Source organism: Scyliorhinus torazame, chromosome 24 (genome assembly GCF_047496885.1).
Source record: "Scyliorhinus torazame isolate Kashiwa2021f chromosome 24, sScyTor2.1, whole genome shotgun sequence".
Taxonomy (NCBI): Eukaryota; Metazoa; Chordata; class Chondrichthyes; order Carcharhiniformes; family Scyliorhinidae; genus Scyliorhinus; species Scyliorhinus torazame.
Genome location: NC_092730.1, coordinates 5001651 through 5023631, shown reverse-complemented (window position 1 = coordinate 5023631; position 21981 = coordinate 5001651). Strand labels below are relative to the sequence as shown.

The 21981-nt window shown below is 51.9% G+C and overlaps 2 protein-coding genes across 2 annotated transcripts in view; both read left to right on the top strand.

The window, feature by feature from the left end:
* Window positions 1-20206, top strand: part of LOC140399833 (transcriptional-regulating factor 1-like) — a 322907-nt gene extending 302701 nt beyond the window's left edge. The window contains exons 12-16 of the mRNA XM_072489286.1: window positions 254-329; window positions 2986-3074; window positions 10318-10461; window positions 17288-17391; window positions 19597-20206. Of these exons, the coding sequence (XP_072345387.1) occupies window positions 254-329; window positions 2986-3074; window positions 10318-10461; window positions 17288-17391; window positions 19597-19945 (762 nt within the window). The 3' untranslated portion in view covers window positions 19946-20206. The remainder of the gene's footprint in view (window positions 1-253; window positions 330-2985; window positions 3075-10317; window positions 10462-17287; window positions 17392-19596) is intronic.
* The window catches only part of LOC140400183 (REST corepressor 2-like), a 1146610-nt gene that overhangs the window by 661151 nt on the left and 463478 nt on the right, over window positions 1-21981 (top strand). The gene's annotated exons all lie outside the window — the stretch shown is intronic.

The following is a 21981-nucleotide window of genomic DNA, read 5'->3' as shown; positions in this document are numbered from 1 at the left end:
CTCCACATTCGCTGAAGTCCCTCACCCCCGGGAACGTTCTAGAAAATCTCCCTCCGCCCTCTCTCCGAGGACTCGACGTCCTTCCTAAAGTGTGAGGTCCAGAATTGTACGAGACCCTCCAACTGCTGTCTAACAAACAAAGAGTTTCATAGAAGTTTGATATAACTTTCACCGGTTTGTACTTGATGCCTCCATTTTGATTCCATTTTCATCAACCCGCCCAAATTGCTAAAGAGATTTATTGTAACCACAGGCTGCACTGGAGGTGCTGCTGTTGAACAATGGAGCCCGATCCACATCACATCCACTGGCTGATTACCATTACACAGGTAGGAGAATAAGGAAGTTCCTCAATGTGCACTAAATTATAATAGTAAGATATTACTGACTACAGGTGGATTGGCCATGATAAATTGCCCTTAGTGTCCAAAACGGTTAGGAGGGGTTACGTGGGTAGGGTGGAAGTGAGGGCTTAAGTGGGTCGGCGCAGACCCGATGGGCCGAAGAGCCTCCTCCTGCACTGTATGTTCTATGCTGAGGTAGTTTATAGTATGAAGTCAAAGATCTGTAGAGGGGCAGGTAGTGAGGAAGCGGGCGGGCTGCAGAGGGATTTGGACAGGCTAGGAGAGTGGGCAATGAAGTGGCAGATGGAATACAATGTGGAAAAGTGTGAGGTTATGCACTTCGGAAGGAGGAATCTAGGCACAGACTATTTTCTAAATGGGGAAATGCTGAGGAAATCAGAAGCACAAAGGGACTTGGGAGTCCTTGTTCACGATTCTCTCAAGGTTAACGTGCAGGTTCAGTCAACAGTTAGGAAGGCAAATGCAATGATAGGGCTGGAATACAAGACCAGGGATATACTTCTGAGGCTGTATAAGGCTCTGGTCAGACCCCATTTGGAGTATTGTGAGCAGTTTTGGGCTCCGTATCTAAGGAAGGATGTGCTGGGGCCTTGGAAAGGGTCCAGAGGAGGTTCACAAGAATGATCCCTGGAAGGAAGAGCTTGTCGTATGAGGAACGGTTGAGGACTCTGGGTCTGTACTCGTTCGGAGTTTAGAAGGATGAGGGGGGATCTTATTGAAACTTATAGGATACTGCGAGGCCTGGACGTGAGGAGGATGTTTCCACTTGTAGGAAAAACTAGAACCAGAGGACACCATCTCAGACTAAAGGGACAATCCTTTAAAACAGAGATGAGGAGGAATTTCTTCAGCCTGAATCTGTGGAACTCTTTGCCGCAGAAGGCTGTGGAGGCCAAATCACTGAGTGTCTTGAAGACAGAGATAGACAGGTTCTTGATTAATGAGGGAATCAGGGGTTATGGGGAGAAGGCAGGAGAATGGGGATGAGGAAAATATCAGCTATGATTGAATGGGGGAGCAGACTCGATGGGCCGAGTGGCCTAATTTTGCTCCTATATCTTATGGTCTAAGTCTAACCTCTACGAATAGGAACAATCTACACACTTTTTATCTCAAGGAGGAAAGACACTCACTCAGAGAAAAACACAGCTGAATTTTTAAATGATTTTCGATGGGGCAATCTGCATTTACAATTTGTATTGCTTAGAGTAAGAGAGTTTAACGATACCTTGTACAGATGTGTGGCCTTTAACGTACTAAAATTTCCAAGGGACTACACACACCAGAGAAAATTTGACACCAAGGCACAAAGGAAAGAGGCAGGTTTTATATTCTTTAATGAAGGCGGGAGAAACAGAGCAATTGATGGAAGGTATTGTGGGGCTTAGGGCTTGTGAAGGAAATCGAGGATACACAGGTCAGAATTGGAGGGAGGCAGAGATCTGTTGTAGGGCTGGAGGAGGTTACAGAGGGAACAAGGTCACGGGAGTATCTGACAAGAAGGTCTGCACTATCCAATAATACCGGCGCAGTGGGGCAGCAGGGTGGCGCAGTGGTTAGCACTGCTGCCTCACGGGGAGGCACAGTAGCGCAGTGGTTAGCACTGCTGCCTCACAGCACCGAGGACCAGGGCGGAAGGGTGGCCCAATGGTTAGCACTGCTGCCTGATCTGGGGGGGGGGGGGGGAGCACGGTGGTGCAGTGGTTAGCACTGCTGCCTCACAGCGTCGAGGATCACAGTGGCTAGCGCTGCTGCCTCACGGTGGGGGGGGCAGCATGGTGGTGCATTGGTTAGCGCTGCTGTCTCACGGTGCCGAGGACCAGGGTGGCACAGTGGTTAGCACTGCTGCCTCACGGTGGAGGACGGGGGCAGCACGGTGGTGTAGTGATTAGCGCTGCTGCCTCATGGTGCCGAGGACCAGGACAGCAGGGTGGCACAGTGGTTAGCACTGTTGCCTCACGGCGCCGAGGTCCCAGGTTCGATCCCGGCTCTGGGTCACTGTCCGTGTGGAGTTTGCACATTCTCCCCGTGTCTGTGTGGGTTTCGCCCCCACAACCCAAAGATGTGCAGGGTAGGTGGATTGGCCACACTAAACTGCCCCTTAATTGGAATTTTTTTTGTTAAATATCGGAGCCGGGGGGGGGGGGGGGGGGGGGGGGGGGGGGAGGAGAGAGTTCTCCCTTGCTGTGGATGTGTAGCTGGACATTGTCACCATGTTGTTCGAGGGATCTCCCTGATCCGTGCAAATTAACTACCACCGTTCACACAGCAGACAATAAGGTGGTTGATTGTCTGCAGAGCGCGTTGGGGCATCCTGAGGTGGCAGGACGCATCGCAGAAATACACGCAGACCTATCTGTCTTCTACTCAGGTCTCTGGGGTCAGATTTGAACTCACGACCTCCTGTCTCCGAGGCGGGAGGAGTCATTTGGAGCGGTGGCCCGGGCCCAGCACGCTCAAGGAGGTCGGGGGGGGGGGGGAGACACCTGCTTCCTGCTGCTGCTGCTTTGCAGTGTGTTGTGGGAGACACACAGAGACCTTCGCCCCGAGCGCGAAGGCAGCCTCGCCGCAGGTGGGCAGCGTGCTCGCTCTTGCTAACTGTTCATTCTTTCATTGACAGGGAGCAGTAACTGGACTCCCAGCGAACGCAGGGTTTTCAATAAAGCTTTTGGGACACACAGGAAGGATTTCCACACGATTCAGAAGATGGTATGTGACATGGAATACATTGGGGGGGGGGTGTCGAGACCGGTTATTTCCAAGAGTCTTTGCAGACCAACAAAGTCCAAACAGCCGTACCACAGGAATGATACTGGACTGCTTTACTCAGTGAGCAGCACTCAGACCTCACAGAGAGAGGGTCCAAGGCCCAAATCAGAGACCTGAGTGCAAAGAGCTAGACTGTCACTCCCAATGCCAGAGGGAACACAGCACTGTCAGAGGGTCAGTACTGAGGGAGTGCCGCACTGTCAGAGGGTCAGTACTGAGGGAGTGCCGCACTGTCAGAGGGTCAGTACTGAGGGAGTGCCGCATTGTCAGAGGGTCAGTACTGAGGGAGTGCCGCATTGTCAGAGGGTCAGTACTGAGGGAGTGCTGCACTGTCAGAGGGTCAGTACTGAGGGAGTGCTGCACTGTCAGAGGGTCAGTACTGAGGGTGTGCCGCACTGTCAGAGTCAGTGCTGAGGGAGTGCCGCACTGTCAGAGGGTCAGTGCTGAGGGAGTGCTGCACTGTCAGAGGGTCAGTACTGAGGGAGTGCCGCACTGTCAGAGGGTCAGTACTGAGGGAGTGTCGCACTGTCAGAGGGTCAGTACTGAGGGAGTGCCGCACTGTCAGAGAGTCAGTACTGAGGGAGTGCCGCACTGTCAGAGGGTCAGTACTGAGGGTGTGCCGCACTGTCAGAGGGTCAGTACTGAGGGAGTGCCGCATTGTCAGAGGGTCAGTACTGAGGGAGTGCCGCACTGTCAGAGGGTCAGTACTGAGGGAGTACAGCATTGTCAGAGGGTCAGTACTGAGGGAGTGCCGCACTGTTAGAGGGTCAGTACTGAGGGAGTACAGCATTGTCAGAGGGTCAGTACTGAGGGAGTGCCGCACTGTCAGAGAGTCAGTACTGAGGGAGTGCCGCACTGTCAGAGGGTCAGTACTGAGGGAGTACCGCACTGTCAGAGGGTCAGTACTGAGGGAGTGCAGCACTGTCAGAGAGTCAGTACTGAGGGAGTGCCGCACTGTCAGAGGGTCAGTACTGAGGGAGTGCCGCACTGTCAGAGGGTCAGTACTGAGGGAGTGCCGCACTGTCAGAGGGTCAGTACTGAGGGAGTACAGCATTGTCAGAGGGTCAGTACTGAGGGAGTACAGCATTGTCAGAGGGTCAGTACTGAGGGAGTGCCGCACTGTTAGAGGGTCAGTACTGAGGGAGTACAGCATTGTCAGAGGGTCAGTACTGAGGGAGTGCCGCACTGTCAGAGGGTCAGTACTGAGGGAGTGCCGCACTGTCAGAGGGTCAGTACTGAGGGAGTGCCGCACTGTCAGAGGGTCAGTACTGAGGGAGTGCCGCACTGTCAGAGGGTCAGTACTGAGGGAGTGCCGCACTGTCAGAGGGTCAGTACTGAGGGAGTGCCGCACTGTCAGAGGGTCAGTACTGAGGGAGTGCCGCACTGTCAGAGGGTCAGTACTGAGGGAGTGCCGCACTGTCAGAGGGTCAGTACTGAGGGAGTGCCGCACTGTCAGAGGGTCAGTACTGAGGGAGTGCCGCACTGTCAGAGGGTCAGTACTGAGGGAGTGCCGCACTGTCAGAGGGTCAGTACTGAGGGAGTGCCGCACTGTCAGAGGGTCAGTACTGAGGGCGTGCCGCACTGTCAGAGGGTCAGTACTGAGGGAGTGCCGCACTGTCAGAGGGTGAGTACTGAGGGAGCGCCGCATTGTCAGAGGGTCAGTACTGAGGGAGTGCTGCACTGTCAGAGGGTCAGTACTGAGGGAGTGCTGCACTGTCAGAGGGTCAGTACTGAGGGAGTGCCACACTGTCAGAGGGTCAGTACTGAGGGAGTACCGCATTGTCAGAGGGTCAGTACTGAGGGAGTGCCGCACTGTCAGAGGGTCAGTACTGAGGGAACGTCGCACTGTCAGAGGGTCAGTGCTGAGGCAGTGCCGCACTGTCAGAGGGTCAGTGCTGAGGGAGTGCCGCACTGTCAGAGGGTCAGTACTGAGGGAGTGCCGCACTGTCAGAGGGTCAGTACTGAGGGAGTGCCGCACTGTCAGAGGGTCAGTACTGAGGGAGTGCTGCACTGTCAGAGGGTCAGTACTGAGGGAGTGCTGCACTGTCAGAGGGTCAGTACTGAGGGAACACAGCATTGTCAGAGGGTCAGTACTGAGGCAGTGCCACACTGTCAGAGGGTCAGTACTGAGGGAGTGCTGCACTGTCAGAGGGTCAGTACTGAGGGAGTGCCACACTGTCAGAGGGTCAGTACTGAGGGAGTACCGCACTGTCAGAGGGTCAGTACTGAGGGAGTGCCGCACTGTCAGAGGGTCAGTACTGAGGGAGTGCTGCACTGTCAGAGGGTCAGTACTGAGGGAGTGCTGCACTGTCAGAGGGTCAGTACTGAGGGAACACAGCATTGTCAGAGGGTCAGTACTGAGGGAGTGCCACACTGTCAGAGGGTCAGTACTGAGGGAGTGCTGCACTGTCAGAGGGTCAGTACTGAGGGAGTGCCACACTGTCAGAGGGTCAGTACTGAGGGAGTACCGCACTGTCAGAGGGTCAGTACTGAGGGAGTGCCGCACTGTCAGAGGGTCAGTACTGAGGGAGTGCTGCACTGTCAGAGGGTCAGTACTGAGGGAGTGCCGCACTGTCAGAGGGTCAGTACTGAGGGAGTGCCGCACTGTCAGAGGGACAGTGTTTGGATAAGACATTAAACTGTGGCCCACTCTGCCCTCTCAGGTCGGTGTTACAGACCGCACTGTATTATTTCAAATGAAATCTGGGGAATGCGCACCTGTGCCCTGGATCCAGTATTTATCTGTGACCAAAAATCGCAAAGAGCTGGTCTGAACATTCTAACATTGCTGTCTGTGTGACCTTGTCCTGTGTAAATCAGCTGCGCATTTCCCACATAAAAAGGTGACAACCCTTCGGAGATACTTCACTGGCAATGAAGAGCTTGGGCATGTTGTGAATGGTGCTATAGGAATGGAAGTATTTCTTTCTGAGCATTGCAGTTGTTTTTGTCTAATTGGCCACGAGTCTGAGTCCAACTCAGAAGTTTCTTAAGCTGTGTACCGTGGACCTGCCTCTCTGCTCCCCTTAAGTACGTGTGAGGAGGCCATTTAGCGCATCGAGCCTATTCTATCACTGATTGTGGCTGGTCTGTATCTCAGCTCCAGTCACCTGCCTTACCCAGTGATGGAGAAGAGTATTATCGTTCCAGTTCTGGGCCCAGGATAATAATAATCTTTATTATTGTCACAAGTAGGCTGACATTAACACTGCAATGAAGTTACTGTGAAAAGCCCCTAGTCGCCACATTCCGGCGCCTGTTCGGGTACACAGAGGGAGAATTCAGAATGTCCAATTCACCCAACAGCATGTCTTTCGGGACTTGTGGGAGGAAACTGGAGCACCCGGAGGAAACCCACGCAGACACGGGGAGAACGTGCAGACTCCGCACAGACAGTGACCCAAGCCGGGAATCGAACCCGGGACCCTGGAGCGGTGAAGCCGCAGTGCTAACCGCTGTGCTGCCGTGCCGCCCTCAGTTAGGTCATCTCAGGCAGCTTGGAGTTGTAAACGCTCCGGCGAGTTTCGACCCGGTGTTCACCATGGCCTCAGCCCCGCCCCCCCCCCCCCCCCCCCGATTCTGTAACCTCGCCCCAGACCACCTTCAATGCTTTCAGCTGCCTGGGCCTCACTTATCCTCCTCGAGGGACATGGGGCTCCAGGGTCTCGGGTGCAAGGTCCAACAAAGGACAGCAAACTGTGGTCCTCCAGATCCGGAGGGGGGTGGGCATGGGGCAACCTTCCCCCGCCCTGTAAAAATAACCAAAGCTCTATAAATCGCCCCCTCCCCTCGCACAGCTGGACAAATCTCTCCACTTCTCTGCCCCCTCCTTTAAGATGCTCATTAAAACCCATCCGGTTGACCTTTATGAAGCGACTTGGTTTCAGTTTCGTCACGGTGTACATTCCTGTCAAACACCTTGGCAGATGTACTTTACTAAGTTAAAGGTGCTACACGAATAACCAGCAGCTGTGGATATTCTGCCCCTTGCATTACGTGTCACAAGAGCTCCCCCAAGAGGTCACCGCCTGACATGGGCTGATGTGGAAGAGACGAGTTGGTTCGCACTGACGATGGCTGGAGTTTGAATTCCAGTCTATTTCAGGCCCCGGCGCCGTGACTCCTCCCCCTGCTGATGAACAGGGTTCGAGTGTGACACCAACTCCTCAAAGAGCTGAACTCAGCAGTGGCTTGCCGGGGCAGCACGGCCGCACAGTGGCGAGCACAGCTGCTTCACGGTGCCAGGGTCCCAGGTTCGATTCCGGCTTGGGTCACTGTCCGTGCGGAGTCTGCACGTCCTCCCCGTGTCTGCGTGGGTTTCCTCCGGGTGCTCTGGTTTCCTCCCACAGTCCAAAGATGTGCAGGTTAGGTGGATTGGACATTATAAATTGAGCCTTAGTGTCCAAAAAGATTGGGTGGGGTTACAGGGATGGGGTGGAGGCGTGGGCTTAAGTGGGGTGCCCTTTCCAAAGGCTGGTGCAGACTCGACAGGCCGAATGGCCTCCTCCTGCACTGTAAATTCCATGATTGTTTGGCATCAACATTGTCCGGAGGCCTGGACAGTGACAGAACGAGCTACCCTCATCAGAGATGACAGTGGGATGGATAAGCTCACGGTTCCCTCCCTCGCAGGCTCACAATTCTGACAGGGGGACGGAAAGTATCAAGGTCACAGGCAGTCACCAGAAGACGCTGTCTCCAGCTGGAAGCGGGGGGGGGCAGAGTAAACAGGACGAACCGGGTTTCCATTGTGCGTCGCGTGATTTCGGGACATCGTACAGCACTGCACGCCCACGGAAGTATTTTTGAAGTACAGTCGCTGTGGAAAGGCAGGAAACGCGGCAGCCAGTTTGCGCACAGCAAGCTCCCACGCACAGCAATGTGATAATGACCCATTTTGGCGGAACAAAAACAGAAAACGCTGTTTTAATGATGTTGGTTGAGGGATACATTTTGGCCCCAGCACCTCGGGGACGAGCTCCCCGGCTCTTCTTCCATCAGCGGCCCTGGGTCATTAATGTCTGCCTGAGAGGGCATGTGGGGCCCTCGGCCTGCGGTTCCTCCGATAGGGCGGGCGCAGTGGTTAGCACGGCTGTACCGGGTTCGATTCCGGCTTCGGGTGAGTGTTTGTGTGGAGTCTGCGCGTTCGCCCCATGTCTGCGTGGGTTTCCTCCGGGTGCTCCGGTTTCCTCCCACGGTCCAAAGGTGTGCAGGTTATGTGGATTGGCCATGATAAATTGCCTTTAGTGTCCAGGGATGCGAAGGTTAACTGGGGATACAGGGATAGGGCGGGAGAGTGGGTCTGGTCAGGTGCTCTTTCGGAGGGTAGGTGCAGACTCAATGGGCTGAATGGCCTCCTTCTGCACATTAGAGGTTGTACGGACTATGCAGAACTCCCTCAGTACTGCATTCAGCTGTCAGCCTAGATTGCATGCTCGATTCTGTGTATGGGGAATTAAGTGTTGAAAAGAGCAGCAGGAAGCAGCCACTATCGCTCCTTACTCACAGGACTAACATTTTCTCCCCTTCCCTCCTGAAGACACTAACTCCTGCTGGGGCAGAATTAAAATGAACCCAAAGTGGTGGGTTGCCTCTTGAACTGGGTGTCTTGCTCGGCCAATTCAGAGGGGCAGTCGACCACACTAAGAGTCACCCACATTGCCGTGGGTCTGGAGTCACATGTAGGCCAGACCGGGTAAGGACGGCAGATTTCCTTCCCTGAAGGACAGCAGTGAACCCGATGGGATACGACAATCGATGACAGTTGTCGCGGTCGCCGTTCCAGAGGCTCGCTCCACATTCCGGATTTATTAATTGAGTTTAACTTCCGCCAGCTGCCGTGTTGGGATTTGAACCTCTGCCCCCGGAGCATTAGCCTGGGTCTCTGGATTTCTAGTCCACCGACATTACCACTGTGCCACCCACTTTGTCCAGGTGCCCAGGGACTCTGTACTTTCTACCATCCTCTCTGTATCCATCCACAGGAACACCAGAGCTAGGAGCAGGAATCGGCCATCTGGCCCCTCGAGCCTGCTCCGCCATTTAATGAGATCATGGCTGATCTTTGTGGACTCAGCTCCACTCTCCGGCCCATACACCATATCCCCGAATCCCTTTATTCTTCAAAAAACTATCTTTATCTTGAAAACATTTAATGAAGGAGCCTCGACTGCTTCACTGGGCAAGGAATTCCATAGATTCACAACCCTTTGGGTGAAGAGGTTCCTCCTAAACTCAGTCCTAAATCTACTTCCCCTTATTTTGAGGCTATGTCCCCTAGTTCTGCTTTCACCCGCCAGTGGAAACAACCTGCCCGCATCTATCCTATCTATTCCCTTCATAATCTTATATGTTTTTATAAGATCCCACCGCCCCCCCCCACCCCGCATTCTTCTAAATTCCAACGAGCACAGTCCCAGTCTACTCAACCTCTCCTTGTAATCCAACCCCCTCAGCTCTGGGATCAACCTAGTGAATCTCCTCTGCACTCCCTCCAGCGCCAGTACGTCAGTTCTCAGGTAAGGAGACCAAAACTGAACACAATACTCCGTGAAAATGTACATCACAGACACATACTGCCTTTGTCCTTCTCCGACATGGTCATCCCCTCTCCAGTCACTCACCATCCTAAGAAATATATCGGCCGTTCCTTCACGGTCGCTGGATCGAAATCCCGGAATTGCCTCCCTAACAGCACGGTGGGTGTACCTACACCAGAAGGACTGCGGTGGCTCAAGGTGGTGGCCCACTGCCACCTTCTCCTGGGGCAATTAGTGACGGGTAATAAAGGCTGGCCCAGCCACCAAAGTCCACATCCTGCAAACTGATGTAAAGATAGGAGGAGGGGACATGATACAGCAATCCCGAGAGTGTCACCTCACTAGGAAAGCACTCCCATCGATGAGAACACTGACTGGGTAATCCAACCTGGTTCCACAAGGTCTTCAATAACCGAGGCAGGCCAGTGGGCTAGAGGGAGACTCTCTTGCGCTGAGAATGTGGAACACGCGACCACACGGCGCGTCAGGCATGGGCGCATTTAAACAGGAAGCAAGGCGAGGAGTGAAGAGGTGGAAAGGCATGGTCGGCCGAATGAGAGTGCAGCACTCAATCTGCTCAATGTTTAATGCATGGCACCTCACCGCTAATTTACTCATTAGCCCCTTGTGGTGAACTATTACAGGTGCGATCCAAACTGGTTGCAGAATGTGTTGAGTATTATTACAACTTTAAGAAGAGTCTCAAATTCAACAAAAAGCATCGCCATCGACCCTCGGATACAGATGAGGATTGGAATAATGTCTTCAGGCAAGATGTTGACTGCGAGGTGAGGCTCCAACTGTTACAGTGGCAGACGAAGGAGACTCAGCTGACAACATCTGTCACAGGTTCCTCACTGTAAACACTCCCAGGAAGCCACAGCACGGGGTTAGATACAGAGTAAAGCTCCCTCTACACTGTCCCCATCAAACACTCCCAGGACAGGTACAGCACGGGGTTAGATACAGAGTAAAGCTCCCTCTACACTGTCCCCATCAAACACTCCCAGGACAGGTACAACACGGGGTTAGATACAGAGTAAAGCTCCCTCTACACTGTCCCCATCAAACACTCCCAGGACAGGTACAGCATGGGGTTAGATACAGAGTAAAGCTCCCTCTACACTGTCCCCATCAAACACTCCCAGGAAGCCACAGCACGGGGTTAGATACAGAGTAAAGCTCCCTCTACACTGTCCCCATCAAACACTCCCAGGACAGGTACAGCACGGGGTTAGATACAGAGTAATGCTCCCTCTACACTGTCCCCATCAAACACTCCCAGGACAGGTACAGCACGGGGTTAGATACAGAGTAAAGCTCCCTCTACACTGTCCCCATCAAACACTCCCAGGACAGGTACAGCACGGGGTTAGACACAGAGTAAAGCTCCCTCGACACTGTCCCCATCAAACACTCCCAGGACAGGTACAGCACGGGGATAGATACAGAGTAAAGCTCCCTCTACACTGTCCCCATCAAACACTCCCAGGACAGGTACAGCACGGGGTTAGATACAGAGTAAAGCTCCCTCTACACTGTCCCCATCAAACACTCCCAGGACAGGTACAGCACGGGGTTAGATACAGAGTAAAGCTCCCTCTACACTGTCCCCATCAAACACTCCCAGGACAGGTACAGCACGGGGTTAGATACAGAGTAAAGCTCCCTCTACACTGTCCCCATCAAACACTCCCAGGACAGGTACAGCACGGGGTTAGATACAGAGTAAAGCTCCCTCTACACTGTCCCCATCAAACACTCCCAGGACAGGGACAGCACGCGGTTAGATACAGAGTAAAGCTCCCTCGACACTGTCCCCATCAAACACTCCCAGGACAGGTACAGCACGGGGTTAGATACAGAGTAAAGCTCCCTCTACACTGTCCCCATCAAACACTCCCAGGACAGGTACAGCACGGGGTTAGATACAGAGTAAAGCTCCCTCTACACTGTCCCCATCAAACACTCCCAGGACAGGGACAGCACGCGGTTAGATACAGAGTAAAGCTCCCTCGACACAGTCGCCATCAAACACACCCAGGACAGGTACAGTACAGGGTGAGATACAGAGTAAAGCTCCCTCTACACTGTCCCCATCAAACACTCCCAGGACAGGTACAGTACGGGGTTAGATACAGAGTAAAGCTCCCTCTACACTGTCCCCATCAAACACTCCCAGGACAGGTACAGCAAGGGGTGAGATACAGAGTAAAGCTCCCTCTACACTGTCCCCATCAAACACTCCCAGGACAGGGACAGCACAGGGTTAGATACAGAGTAAAGCTCCCTCTACACTGTCCCCATCAAACACTCCCAGGACAGGTACAGCACGGGGTGAGATACAGAGTAAAGCTCCCTCTACACTGTCCCCATCAAACACTCCCAGGACAGGTACAGCACGGGGTTAGATACAGAGTAAAGCTCCCTCTACACTGTCCCCATCAAACACTCCCAGGACAGGTACAGCACGGGGTTAGATACAGAGTAAAGCTCCCTCTACACTGTCCCCATCAAACACTCCCAGGACAGGTACAGCACGGGGTTAGATACAGAGTAAAGCTCCCTCTACACTGTCCCCATCAAACACTCCCAGGACAGGTACAGCACGGGGTGAGATACAGAGTAAAGCTCCCTCTACACTGTCCCCATCAAACACTCCCAGGACAGGTACAGCACGGGGTTAGATACAGAGTAAAGCTCCCTCTACACTGTCCCCATCAAACACTCCCAGGACAGGTACAGTACGGGGTTAGATACAGAGTAAAGCTCCCTCTACACTGTCCCCATCAAACACTCCAAGGACAGGTACAGCACGGGGTTAGACACAGAGTAAAGCTCCCTCGACACTGTCCCCATCAAACACTCCCAGGACAGGTACAGCACGGGGTTAGATACAGAGTAAAGCTCCCTCTACACTCTCCCCATCAAACACTCCCAGGACAGGTACAGCACGGGGTTAGATACAGAGTAAAGCTCCCTCTACACTGTCCCCATCAAACACTCCCAGGACAGGTACAGCACGGGGTTAGATACAGAGTAAAGCTCCCTCGACACTGTCCCCATCAAACACTCCCAGGACAGGTACAGCACGGGGTTAGATACAGAGTAAAGCTCCCTCTACACTGTCCCCATCAAACACTCCCAGGACAGGTACAGCACGGAGTTAGATACAGAGTAAAGCTCCCTCTACACTGTCCCCATCAAACACTCCCAGGACAGGTACAGCACGGGGTTAGATACAGAGTAAAGCTCCCACTACACTGTCCCCACCAAACACTCCCAGGACAGGTACAGCACGGGGTTAGATACAGAGTAAAGCTCCCTCGACACAGTCCCCATCAAACACACCAAGGACAGGTACAGCACGGGGTTAGATACAGAGTAAAGCTCCCTCTACACTGTCCCCATCAAACACTCCCAGGACAGGTACAGCACGGGGTTAGATACAGAGTAAAGCTCCCTCTACACTGTCCCCATCAAACACTCCCAGGACAGGTACAGCACGGGGTTAGATACAGAGTTAAGCTCCCTCTACACTGTGCCCATCAAACACTCCCAGGACAGGTACAGCACGGAGTTAGATACAGAGTAAAGCTCCCTCTACACTGTCCCCATCAAACACTCCCAGGACAGGTACAGCACAGAGTTAGATACAGAGTAAAGCTCCCTCTACACTGTCCCCATCAAACACTCCCAGGACAGGTACAGCACGGAGTTAGATACAGAGTAAAGCTCCCTCTACACTGTCCCCATCAAACACTCCCAGGACAGGTACAGCACGGGGTTAGATACAGAGTAAAGCTGCCTCTACACTGTCCCCTCAAACACTCCCAGGACAGGTACAGCACGGGGTTAGATACAGAGTAAAGCTCCCTCTACACTGTCCCCATCAAACACTCCCAGGACAGGTACAGCACGGGGTTAGATACAGAGTAAAGCTCCCTCTACACTGTCCCCATCAAACACTCCCAGGACAGGTACAGCACAGAGTTAGATACCGAGTAAAGCTCCCTCTAGACTGTCCCCATCAAACACTCCCAAGACAGGTACAGCACGGGGTGAGATACAGAGTAAAGCTCCCTCTACACTGTCCCCATCAAACACTCCCAGGACAGGTACAGCACGGGGTTAGATACAGAGTAAAGCTCCCTCTACACTGTCCCCATCAAACACTCCCAGGACAGGTACAGCACGGGGTTAGATACAGAGTAAAGCTCCCTCTACACTGTCCCCATCAAACACTCCCAGGACAGGTACAGCACGGAGTTAGATACAGAGTAAAGCTCCCTCTACACTGTCCCCATCAAACACTCCCAGGACAGGTACAGCACGGGGTTAGATACAGAGTAAAGCTCCCTCTACACTGTCCCCATCAAACACTCCCAGGACAGGTACAGCACGGGGTTAGATACAGAGTAAAGCTCCCACTACACTGTCCCCATCAAACACTCCCAGGACAGGTACAGCACGGGGTTAGATACAGAGTAAAGCTCCCACTACACTGTCCCCACCAAACACTCCCAGGACAGGTACAGCACGGGGTTAGATACAGAGTAAAGCTCCCTCGACACAGTCCCCATCAAACACACCAAGGACAGGTACAGCACGGGGTTAGATACAGAGTAAAGCTCCCTCTACACTGTCCCCATCAAACACTCCCAGGACAGGTACAGTACGGGGTTAGATACAGAGTAAAGCTCCCTCTACACTGTCCCCATCAAACACTCCCAGGACAGGTACAGCACGGGGTTAGATACAGAGTAAAGCTCCCTCTACACTGTGCCCATCAAACACTCCCAGGACAGGTACAGCACGGAGTTAGATACAGAGTAAAGCTCCCTCTACACTGTCCCCATCAAACACTCCCAGGACAGGTACAGCACAGAGTTAGATACAGAGTAAAGCTCCCTCTACACTGTCCCCATCAAACACTCCCAGGACAGGTACAGCACGGAGTTAGATACAGAGTAAAGCTCCCTCTACACTGTCCCCATCAAACACTCCCAGGACAGGTACAGCACGGGGTTAGATACAGAGTAAAGCTGCCTCTACACTGTCCCCTCAAACACTCCCAGGACAGGTACAGCACGGGGTTAGATACAGAGTAAAGCTCCCTCTACACTGTCCCCATCAAACACTCCCAGGACAGGTACAGCACGGGGTTAGATACAGAGTAAAGCTCCCTCTACACTGTCCCCATCAAACACTCCCAGGACAGGTACAGCACAGGGTTAGATACAGAGTAAAGCTCCCTCTACACTGTCCCCATCAAACACTCCCAGGACAGGTACAGCACAGAGTTAGATACCGAGTAAAGCTCCCTCTAGACTGTCCCCATCAAACACTCCCAAGACAGGTACAGCACGGGGTGAGATACAGAGTAAAGCTCCCTCTACACTGTCCCCATCAAACACTCCCAGGACAGGTACAGCACGGGGTTAGATACAGAGTAAAGCTCCCTCTACACTGTCCCCATCAAACACTCCCAGGACAGGTACAGCACGGGGTTAGATACAGAGTAAAGCTCCCTCTACACTGTCCCCATCAAACACTCCCAGGACAGGTACAGCACGGAGTTAGATACAGAGTAAAGCTCCCTCTACACTGTTCCCATCAAACACTCCCAGGACAGGTACAGCACGGTGTTAGATACAGAGTAAAGCTCCCACTACACTGTCCCCATCAAACACTCCCAGGACAGGTACAGCACGGGGTTAGATACAGAGTAAAGCTCCCTCGACACAGTCCCCATCAAACACACCAAGGACAGGTACAGCACGGGGTTAGATACAGAGTAAAGCTCCCTCTACACTGTCCCCATCAAACACTCCCAGGACAGGTACAGCACGGGGTTAGATACAGAGTAAAGCTCCCTCTACACTGTCCCCATCAAACACTCCCAGGACAGGTACAGCACGGGGTTAGATACAGAGTAAAGCTCCCTCTAAACTGTCCCCATCAAACACTCCCAGGACAGGTACAGCACGTGGTTAGATACAGAGTAAAGCTCCCTCTACACTGTCCCCGTCAAACACTCCCAGGACAGGTACAGCACGGGGTTAGATACAGAGTAAAGCTCCCTCTACACTGTCCCCGTCAAACACTCCCAGGACAGGTACAGCACGGGGTTAGATACAGAGTAAAGCTCCCTCTACACTGTCCCCATCAAACACTCCCAGGACAGGTACAGCACAGAGTTAGATACAGAGTAAAGCTCCCTCTACACTGTGCCCATCAAACACTCCCAGGACAGGTACAGCACGGAGTTAGATACAGAGTAAAGCTCCCTCTACACTATCCCCATCAAACACTCCCAGGACAGGTACAGCACAGAGTTAGATACAGAGTAAAGCTCCCTCTACACTGTCCCCATCAAACACTCCCAGGACAGGTACAGCACGGAGATAGATACAGAGTAAAGCTCCCTCTACACTGTCCCCATCAAACACTCCCAGGACAGGTACAGCACGGGGTTAGATACAGAGTAAAGCTGCCTCTACACTGTCCCCATCAAACACTCCCAGGACAGGTACAGCACGGGGTTAGATACAGAGTAAAGCTCCCTCTACACTGTCCCCATCAAACACTCCCAGGACAGGTACAGCACGGGGTTAGATACAGAGTAAAGCTCCCTCTACACTGTCCCCATCAAACACTCCCAGGACAGGTACAGCACAGGGTTAGATACAGAGTAAAGCTCCCTCTACACTGTCCCCATCAAACACTCCCAGGACAGGTACAGCACAGGGTTAGATACAGAGTAAAGCTCCCTCTACACTGTCTGTCCCCATCAAACACTCCCAGGACAGGTACAGCACGGGGTTAGATACAGAGTAAAGCTCCCTCTACACTGTCCCCATCAAACACTCCCAGGACAGGTACAGCACGGGGTTAGATACAGAGTAAAGCTCCCTCTACACTGTCCCCATCAAACACTCCCAGGACAGGTACAGCACAGGGTTAGATACAGAGTAAAGCTCCCTCTACACTGTCTGTCCCCATCAAACACTCCCAGGACAGGTACAGCACGGGGTTAGATACAGAGTAAAGCTCCCTCTACACTGTCCCCATCAAACAATCCCAGGACAGGTACAGCACGGGGTTAGATACAGAGTAAAGCTCCCTCTACACTGTCCCCCATCAAACACTCCCAGGACAGGTACAGCACAGAGTTAGATACCGAGTAAAGCTCCCTCTAGACTGTCCCCATCAAACACTCCCAAGACAGGTACAGCACGGGGTGAGATACAGAGTAAAGCTCCCTCTACACTGTCCCCATCAAACACTCCCAGGACAGGTACAGCACAGGGTTAGATACAGAGTAAAGCTCCCTCTAGACTGTCCCTATCAAACACTCCCAGGACAGGTACAATAGGTAGTTTGCGATGAGTTAGAACACATTGAACAAGTCAATTGTGGTTTTATCTAAAGTTTGGTGAATATATGTCAGGGAACTTCACCGAGGTCTGATCAAAGAATGTTCCTATTTCATGTTGCTATTTGTGTAGACCTTAAGATTACACCTGTGAGCAGGTGTAACTGCAATTTTTATCATTATAACTTAGGCTCAGAGTATGTTTCTAAGTTTTGCTGTTTCATTTGGATTCTAAGCAGGCATTCTCCAGTTCACAATCGATCCCGCCTACTCACCGAGGGGAGCGGGAAAGCCCTTGCCCCACCGTCATTGGCAACTTCCCCTGCAAACAGTGTGGAAAGTAAGTGTACCCGACGTCAACCATTTAACAGTAAAGGAAAGCGGACAGAGTCAGAGACGCAGACGGGGGCAGGGACAGGGACAGGGGGTCTCCGACACGGAGAGGGATGGACAGGAATAAAGGCTTCGTGCCGGAATGATCACCAGGTCTGGCAACATCTGGGGAGTGAGAAACAGAGTTAACGTTTCTGACCTTTCGTCAGAACTGGGAGAAGGGGCAGCACGGTGGCGCAGTCGCTTAGCACTGCTGCCTCACGGCGCCGAGGTCCCAGGTTCGATCCCGGCTCTGGGTCACTGTCCGTGTGGAGTTTGCACAGTCTCCCCGTGTCTGCGTGGGTCTCATCCCCACAACCCAAAGATGTGCAGGGTAGGTGGATTGGCCACGCTAAATTGCCCCTTAATTAGAAAAATGAATTGGGTACTCTCATTTTTTAAAGAACTGGGAGAAGTTAGAAATGCAATAGATTTTACGTAGTGAAATGACGGAGAATGGGGTAAAAGGCATGAGGGAAGGTCTGGGATAGGGTGGAAGATGGGAAAGATTAAATGATCAGAGAATTAGTTGCGCAGCGTCGAAGAGAGAGGTAGTGGGGTAAAAAAATAAGTAAAAGAGGGGCTGGTTTAGCACAGGGCTAAATCGCTGGCCAAGGCAGATCAACAGCACGGTTCAATTCCCGTACCAGCCTCCCCGAACAGGCGCCGGAATGTGGCGACTAGGGGCTTTTCACAGTAACTTCATTTGAAGCCTACTTGTGACAATAAGCGATTATTGTTTTCATTTCATTTTAAAAGATGCGCCTAGAGTACGTGTAAATGTGGCAGGGACAGGGAGAAACACACACGGCAAGGCACAGAGAGAAACACAGACCTGGATACCCAGGTAGAAACAGATACAGACAGGATGAGGTGCAGATAGACACAGCCAGAAACTTCCAGTAACGCAGAGTTCCCCACGGTAGGCTATTGCAGAAAATACGGAGGCTGGGGATTGAGGGTGATTTAGAGATGTGGATCAGAAATTGGCTAGCTGAAAGAAGACAGAGGGTGGTGGTTGATGGGAAATGTTCAGAATGGAGTTCAGTTACAAGTGGAGTACCACAAGGATATGTTCTGGGGCCGTTGCTGTTTGTCATTTTTATCAATGACCTAGAGGAAGGCGCAGAAGGGTGGGTGAGTAAATTTGCAGACGATACTAAAGTCGGTGGTATTGTCGACAGTGTGGAAGGATGTAGCAGGTTACAGAGGGACATAGATAAGCTGCATAGCTGGGCTGAGAGGAGGCAAATGGAGTTTAATGTAGAGAAGTGTGAGGTGATTCACTTTGGAAGGAATAACAGGAATGCGGAATATTTGGCTAATGGTAAAGTTCTTGGAAGTGTGGATGAGCAGAGGGATCTAGGTGTCCATGTACATAGATCCCTGAAAGTTGCCACCCAGGTTGATAGGGTTGTGAAGAAGGCCTATGGAGTGTTGGCCTTTATTGGTAGAGGGATTGAGTTCCGGAGTCAGGAGGTCATGTTGCAGCTGTACAAAACTCTGGTACGGCCGCATTTGGAGTATTGTGTACAGTTCTGGTCACCGCATTATAGGAAGGACGTGGAGGTTTTGGAGCGGGTGCAGAGGAGATTTACCAGGATGTTGCCTGGTATGGAGGGAAAATCTTATGAGGAAAGGCTGATGGACTTGAGGTTGTTTTCGTTGGAGAGAAGAAGGTTAAGAGGAGACTTAATAGAGGCATACAAAATGATCAGGGGATTAGATAGGGTGGACAGTGAGAGCCTTCTCCCGCGGATGGAAATGGCTAGCACGAGGGGACATAGCTTTAAACTGAGGGGTAATAGATATAGGACAGAGGTCAGAGGTAGGTTCTTTACGCAAAGAGTGGTGAGGCCGTGGAATGCCCTACCTGCAACAGTAGTGAACTCGCCAACATTGAGGGCATTTAAAAGTTTATTGGATAAGCATATGGATGATAATGGCATAGTGTAGGTTAGATGGCTTTTGTTTCGGTGCAACATCGTGGGCCGAAGGGCCTGTACTGCGCTGTATCGTTCTATGTTCTAGAGTGATACACACACTGTCACTATTAGACGCAAGTTCCCTCAGTCACAGACCGAGGCTGGATCTTAAATGTGCCACAGGCGCAGCACCAAGAGTTCTTACTGACCATTTTTCTCCTCCTCCTCAATCCTAAAAAAAAATGTAGGATGTTTTACAAAATCAAGAGTCGAAACGCTCACATGAAGATCCACAGGCAACAGGACGACTGGCAACACAGGGCTCACGATGCCCTTTATCCGCCGGTCACCTACACGGGGGCGGCGCTAGCCAAACCGGCCGCCGCCCCGGTGCCCGCCTATGCCAGCTGGGACAGCAGAGAGATCCAGGAGCAGCTGGAAGCCATGTCGGAGGCGATGACCTGCACGAGCCTGCCCCCTCTCTACCACCAGGATGTCAAACTGAACCTCGCCAAAGAGAAGTGCCCAAACATTTTCTTACAACCGGCTCGAGAGGGAGAGAGAAATGGGCGGAGACAATGCTTTGCAAAGCACTAACCACGAAGACTTGAACGGCCTCGGGCGTACGGAGGGTCCAGACCACAAGCTTGATCAATGAACAGTGACTTTTGTTTGATGCCGACAGTGTCTAAAAACCCCTTTACCAATGAGCATTTACAGTATTGGGACGAATGACTTCATTCATTTTCTCTCATCAGTAGCTTTTAATATTGAAATGATACATTTTTGTTATTTTAATTGATGTAGCATTTTTGATTAATTCACAAATCCCCTCTCCCTACTTCCCACCCCCCCCCCCCCCCCCCACCTTATTTTTGTTCCTCTTGTTTTAAAGGTGATTTTACAAAATACTGGGGCTGGTTTAGCACAGGGCTAAATCGCTAGCCAAGGCAGGCCAGCAGCACGGTTCAATTCCCGTACCAGCCTCCCCGAACAGGCGCCGGAATGTGGAGACTAGGGGCTTTTCACAGTAACTTCATTTGAAGCCTACTTGTGACAATAAGCGATTTTCATTTTTCATTTCCAGGATGTCACCCAGGTGGCTACCTCTCTTACTCAAAAGCAATTAACGATTAACTTGCGTTTAAAGTATCTCCCAACTGGCGGAAGTGTGTGCAAGACATCAAACGTGACAGGCTCTACCCAGCCGTTCAACGTCGGTCGTTCTCAAGTCCCACCGCGACGGGGACGCAGCTTACCCTCGACCCCGCCCCCTCACGAGCTCCCGGTCAGAACCACAAAGTGGAGAATTCAGAGAATGTAGCAAGACCACCCTGCTCCTGAGATCTGGTTGCGGAGGTAACCATGTAGTTACGGAAGGTCTACCTGAAGCCCCAACAATCACACACCACAACAAAGAGGCGTATGATTGCCAGTCAAGGCAAACCTCCATCAAACGCTACTCCACTTTATCCCTGCTAAATGCCTGCCTATTGAATCATGAACGTGGAGAGATTATTTTTTTACACCGTGAGTCTATATTCTTATTCTCAGGAATTAACTTCATTTGTTTGTTTATTTATTCATTCACGGGGATGTTGGCTTTGCTGGTCAGACCAGCATTTAGTGTCCGTCCCAAATTGCCCTCGAGGTGGTGGTGAGCTGCCTTCTTGAACCGCTGCAGTCCAGTGTGGTGTAGGTACACCAACTGTGCTGTTAGAGTTCCAGGGTGTTGCCCCGGCGACAGTGAAGGAACGGCCGATATATTTCCAAGTCAGGGTGGTGAGTGACTCAGAGAGGAACCTCCAGGTGGTGGGGGGTTCCCAGGTATCTGCTGCTCTTGTCCTTCTAGATGGTGGAGGTGGTGGGTTTGGGAGGTGCTGTCTGAGGAACCTTGGTGAGTTGCTGCAGTGCATCTTGTAGATGGGACACACGGCTGCTGCTGTGTGTCGGTGGTGGAGGGAGTGAATGTTTGTGGAAGGGGAGCATCAAGCAGGGCTGCTTTGTCCTGGATGGTGTTGAGCTTCTTGAGTGTTGGGAGCCGCACTCATCCAGGCAAGTGGAGAGTATTCCCTCACACTCCTGACTTGTGCCTTGTAGATGGTGGACAGGCTTTGCGGGGGGGGGGGGGGGGGTCAGGAGGTGAGTTACTCTCTGCAGGATTCCCAGCCTCTGACCTGCCCTGGTAGCCACAGTATTAATGTGGCTGGGTCCAGTTCAGTTTATATATTAGGCTATTTTTATATATACATATATATATACACACATAGATATATAAAAATTTCACAATTGATTGTTGCAAATCCTGTAAATATTTTGTAAAAAAAAAAAAAAACAGTAAAGTATTTGCTGTAGAAAACTTGATACTTCTGGCTGGGTAAAAAGTTATGTTTTAAAGTTGAGAGTTTTTCGAAAAGTAACAAACACAACAGGGCAAAGTGTGCCCACGAGAGCATAAGGAGGGTGTTGCCAAGATGCCCACCGCCACTCCCTTATCTCACACACAAACATCCCCAAACGCAGAGGACGGGTTAATTTAAAGAAAGAAAACGGGAAAACCATGCAGGGTTTAGATAGAGGAAATGAAGCAAAATTGTTTCCAGTGCCTGAAGGCTCAATAACCAGGATCGACA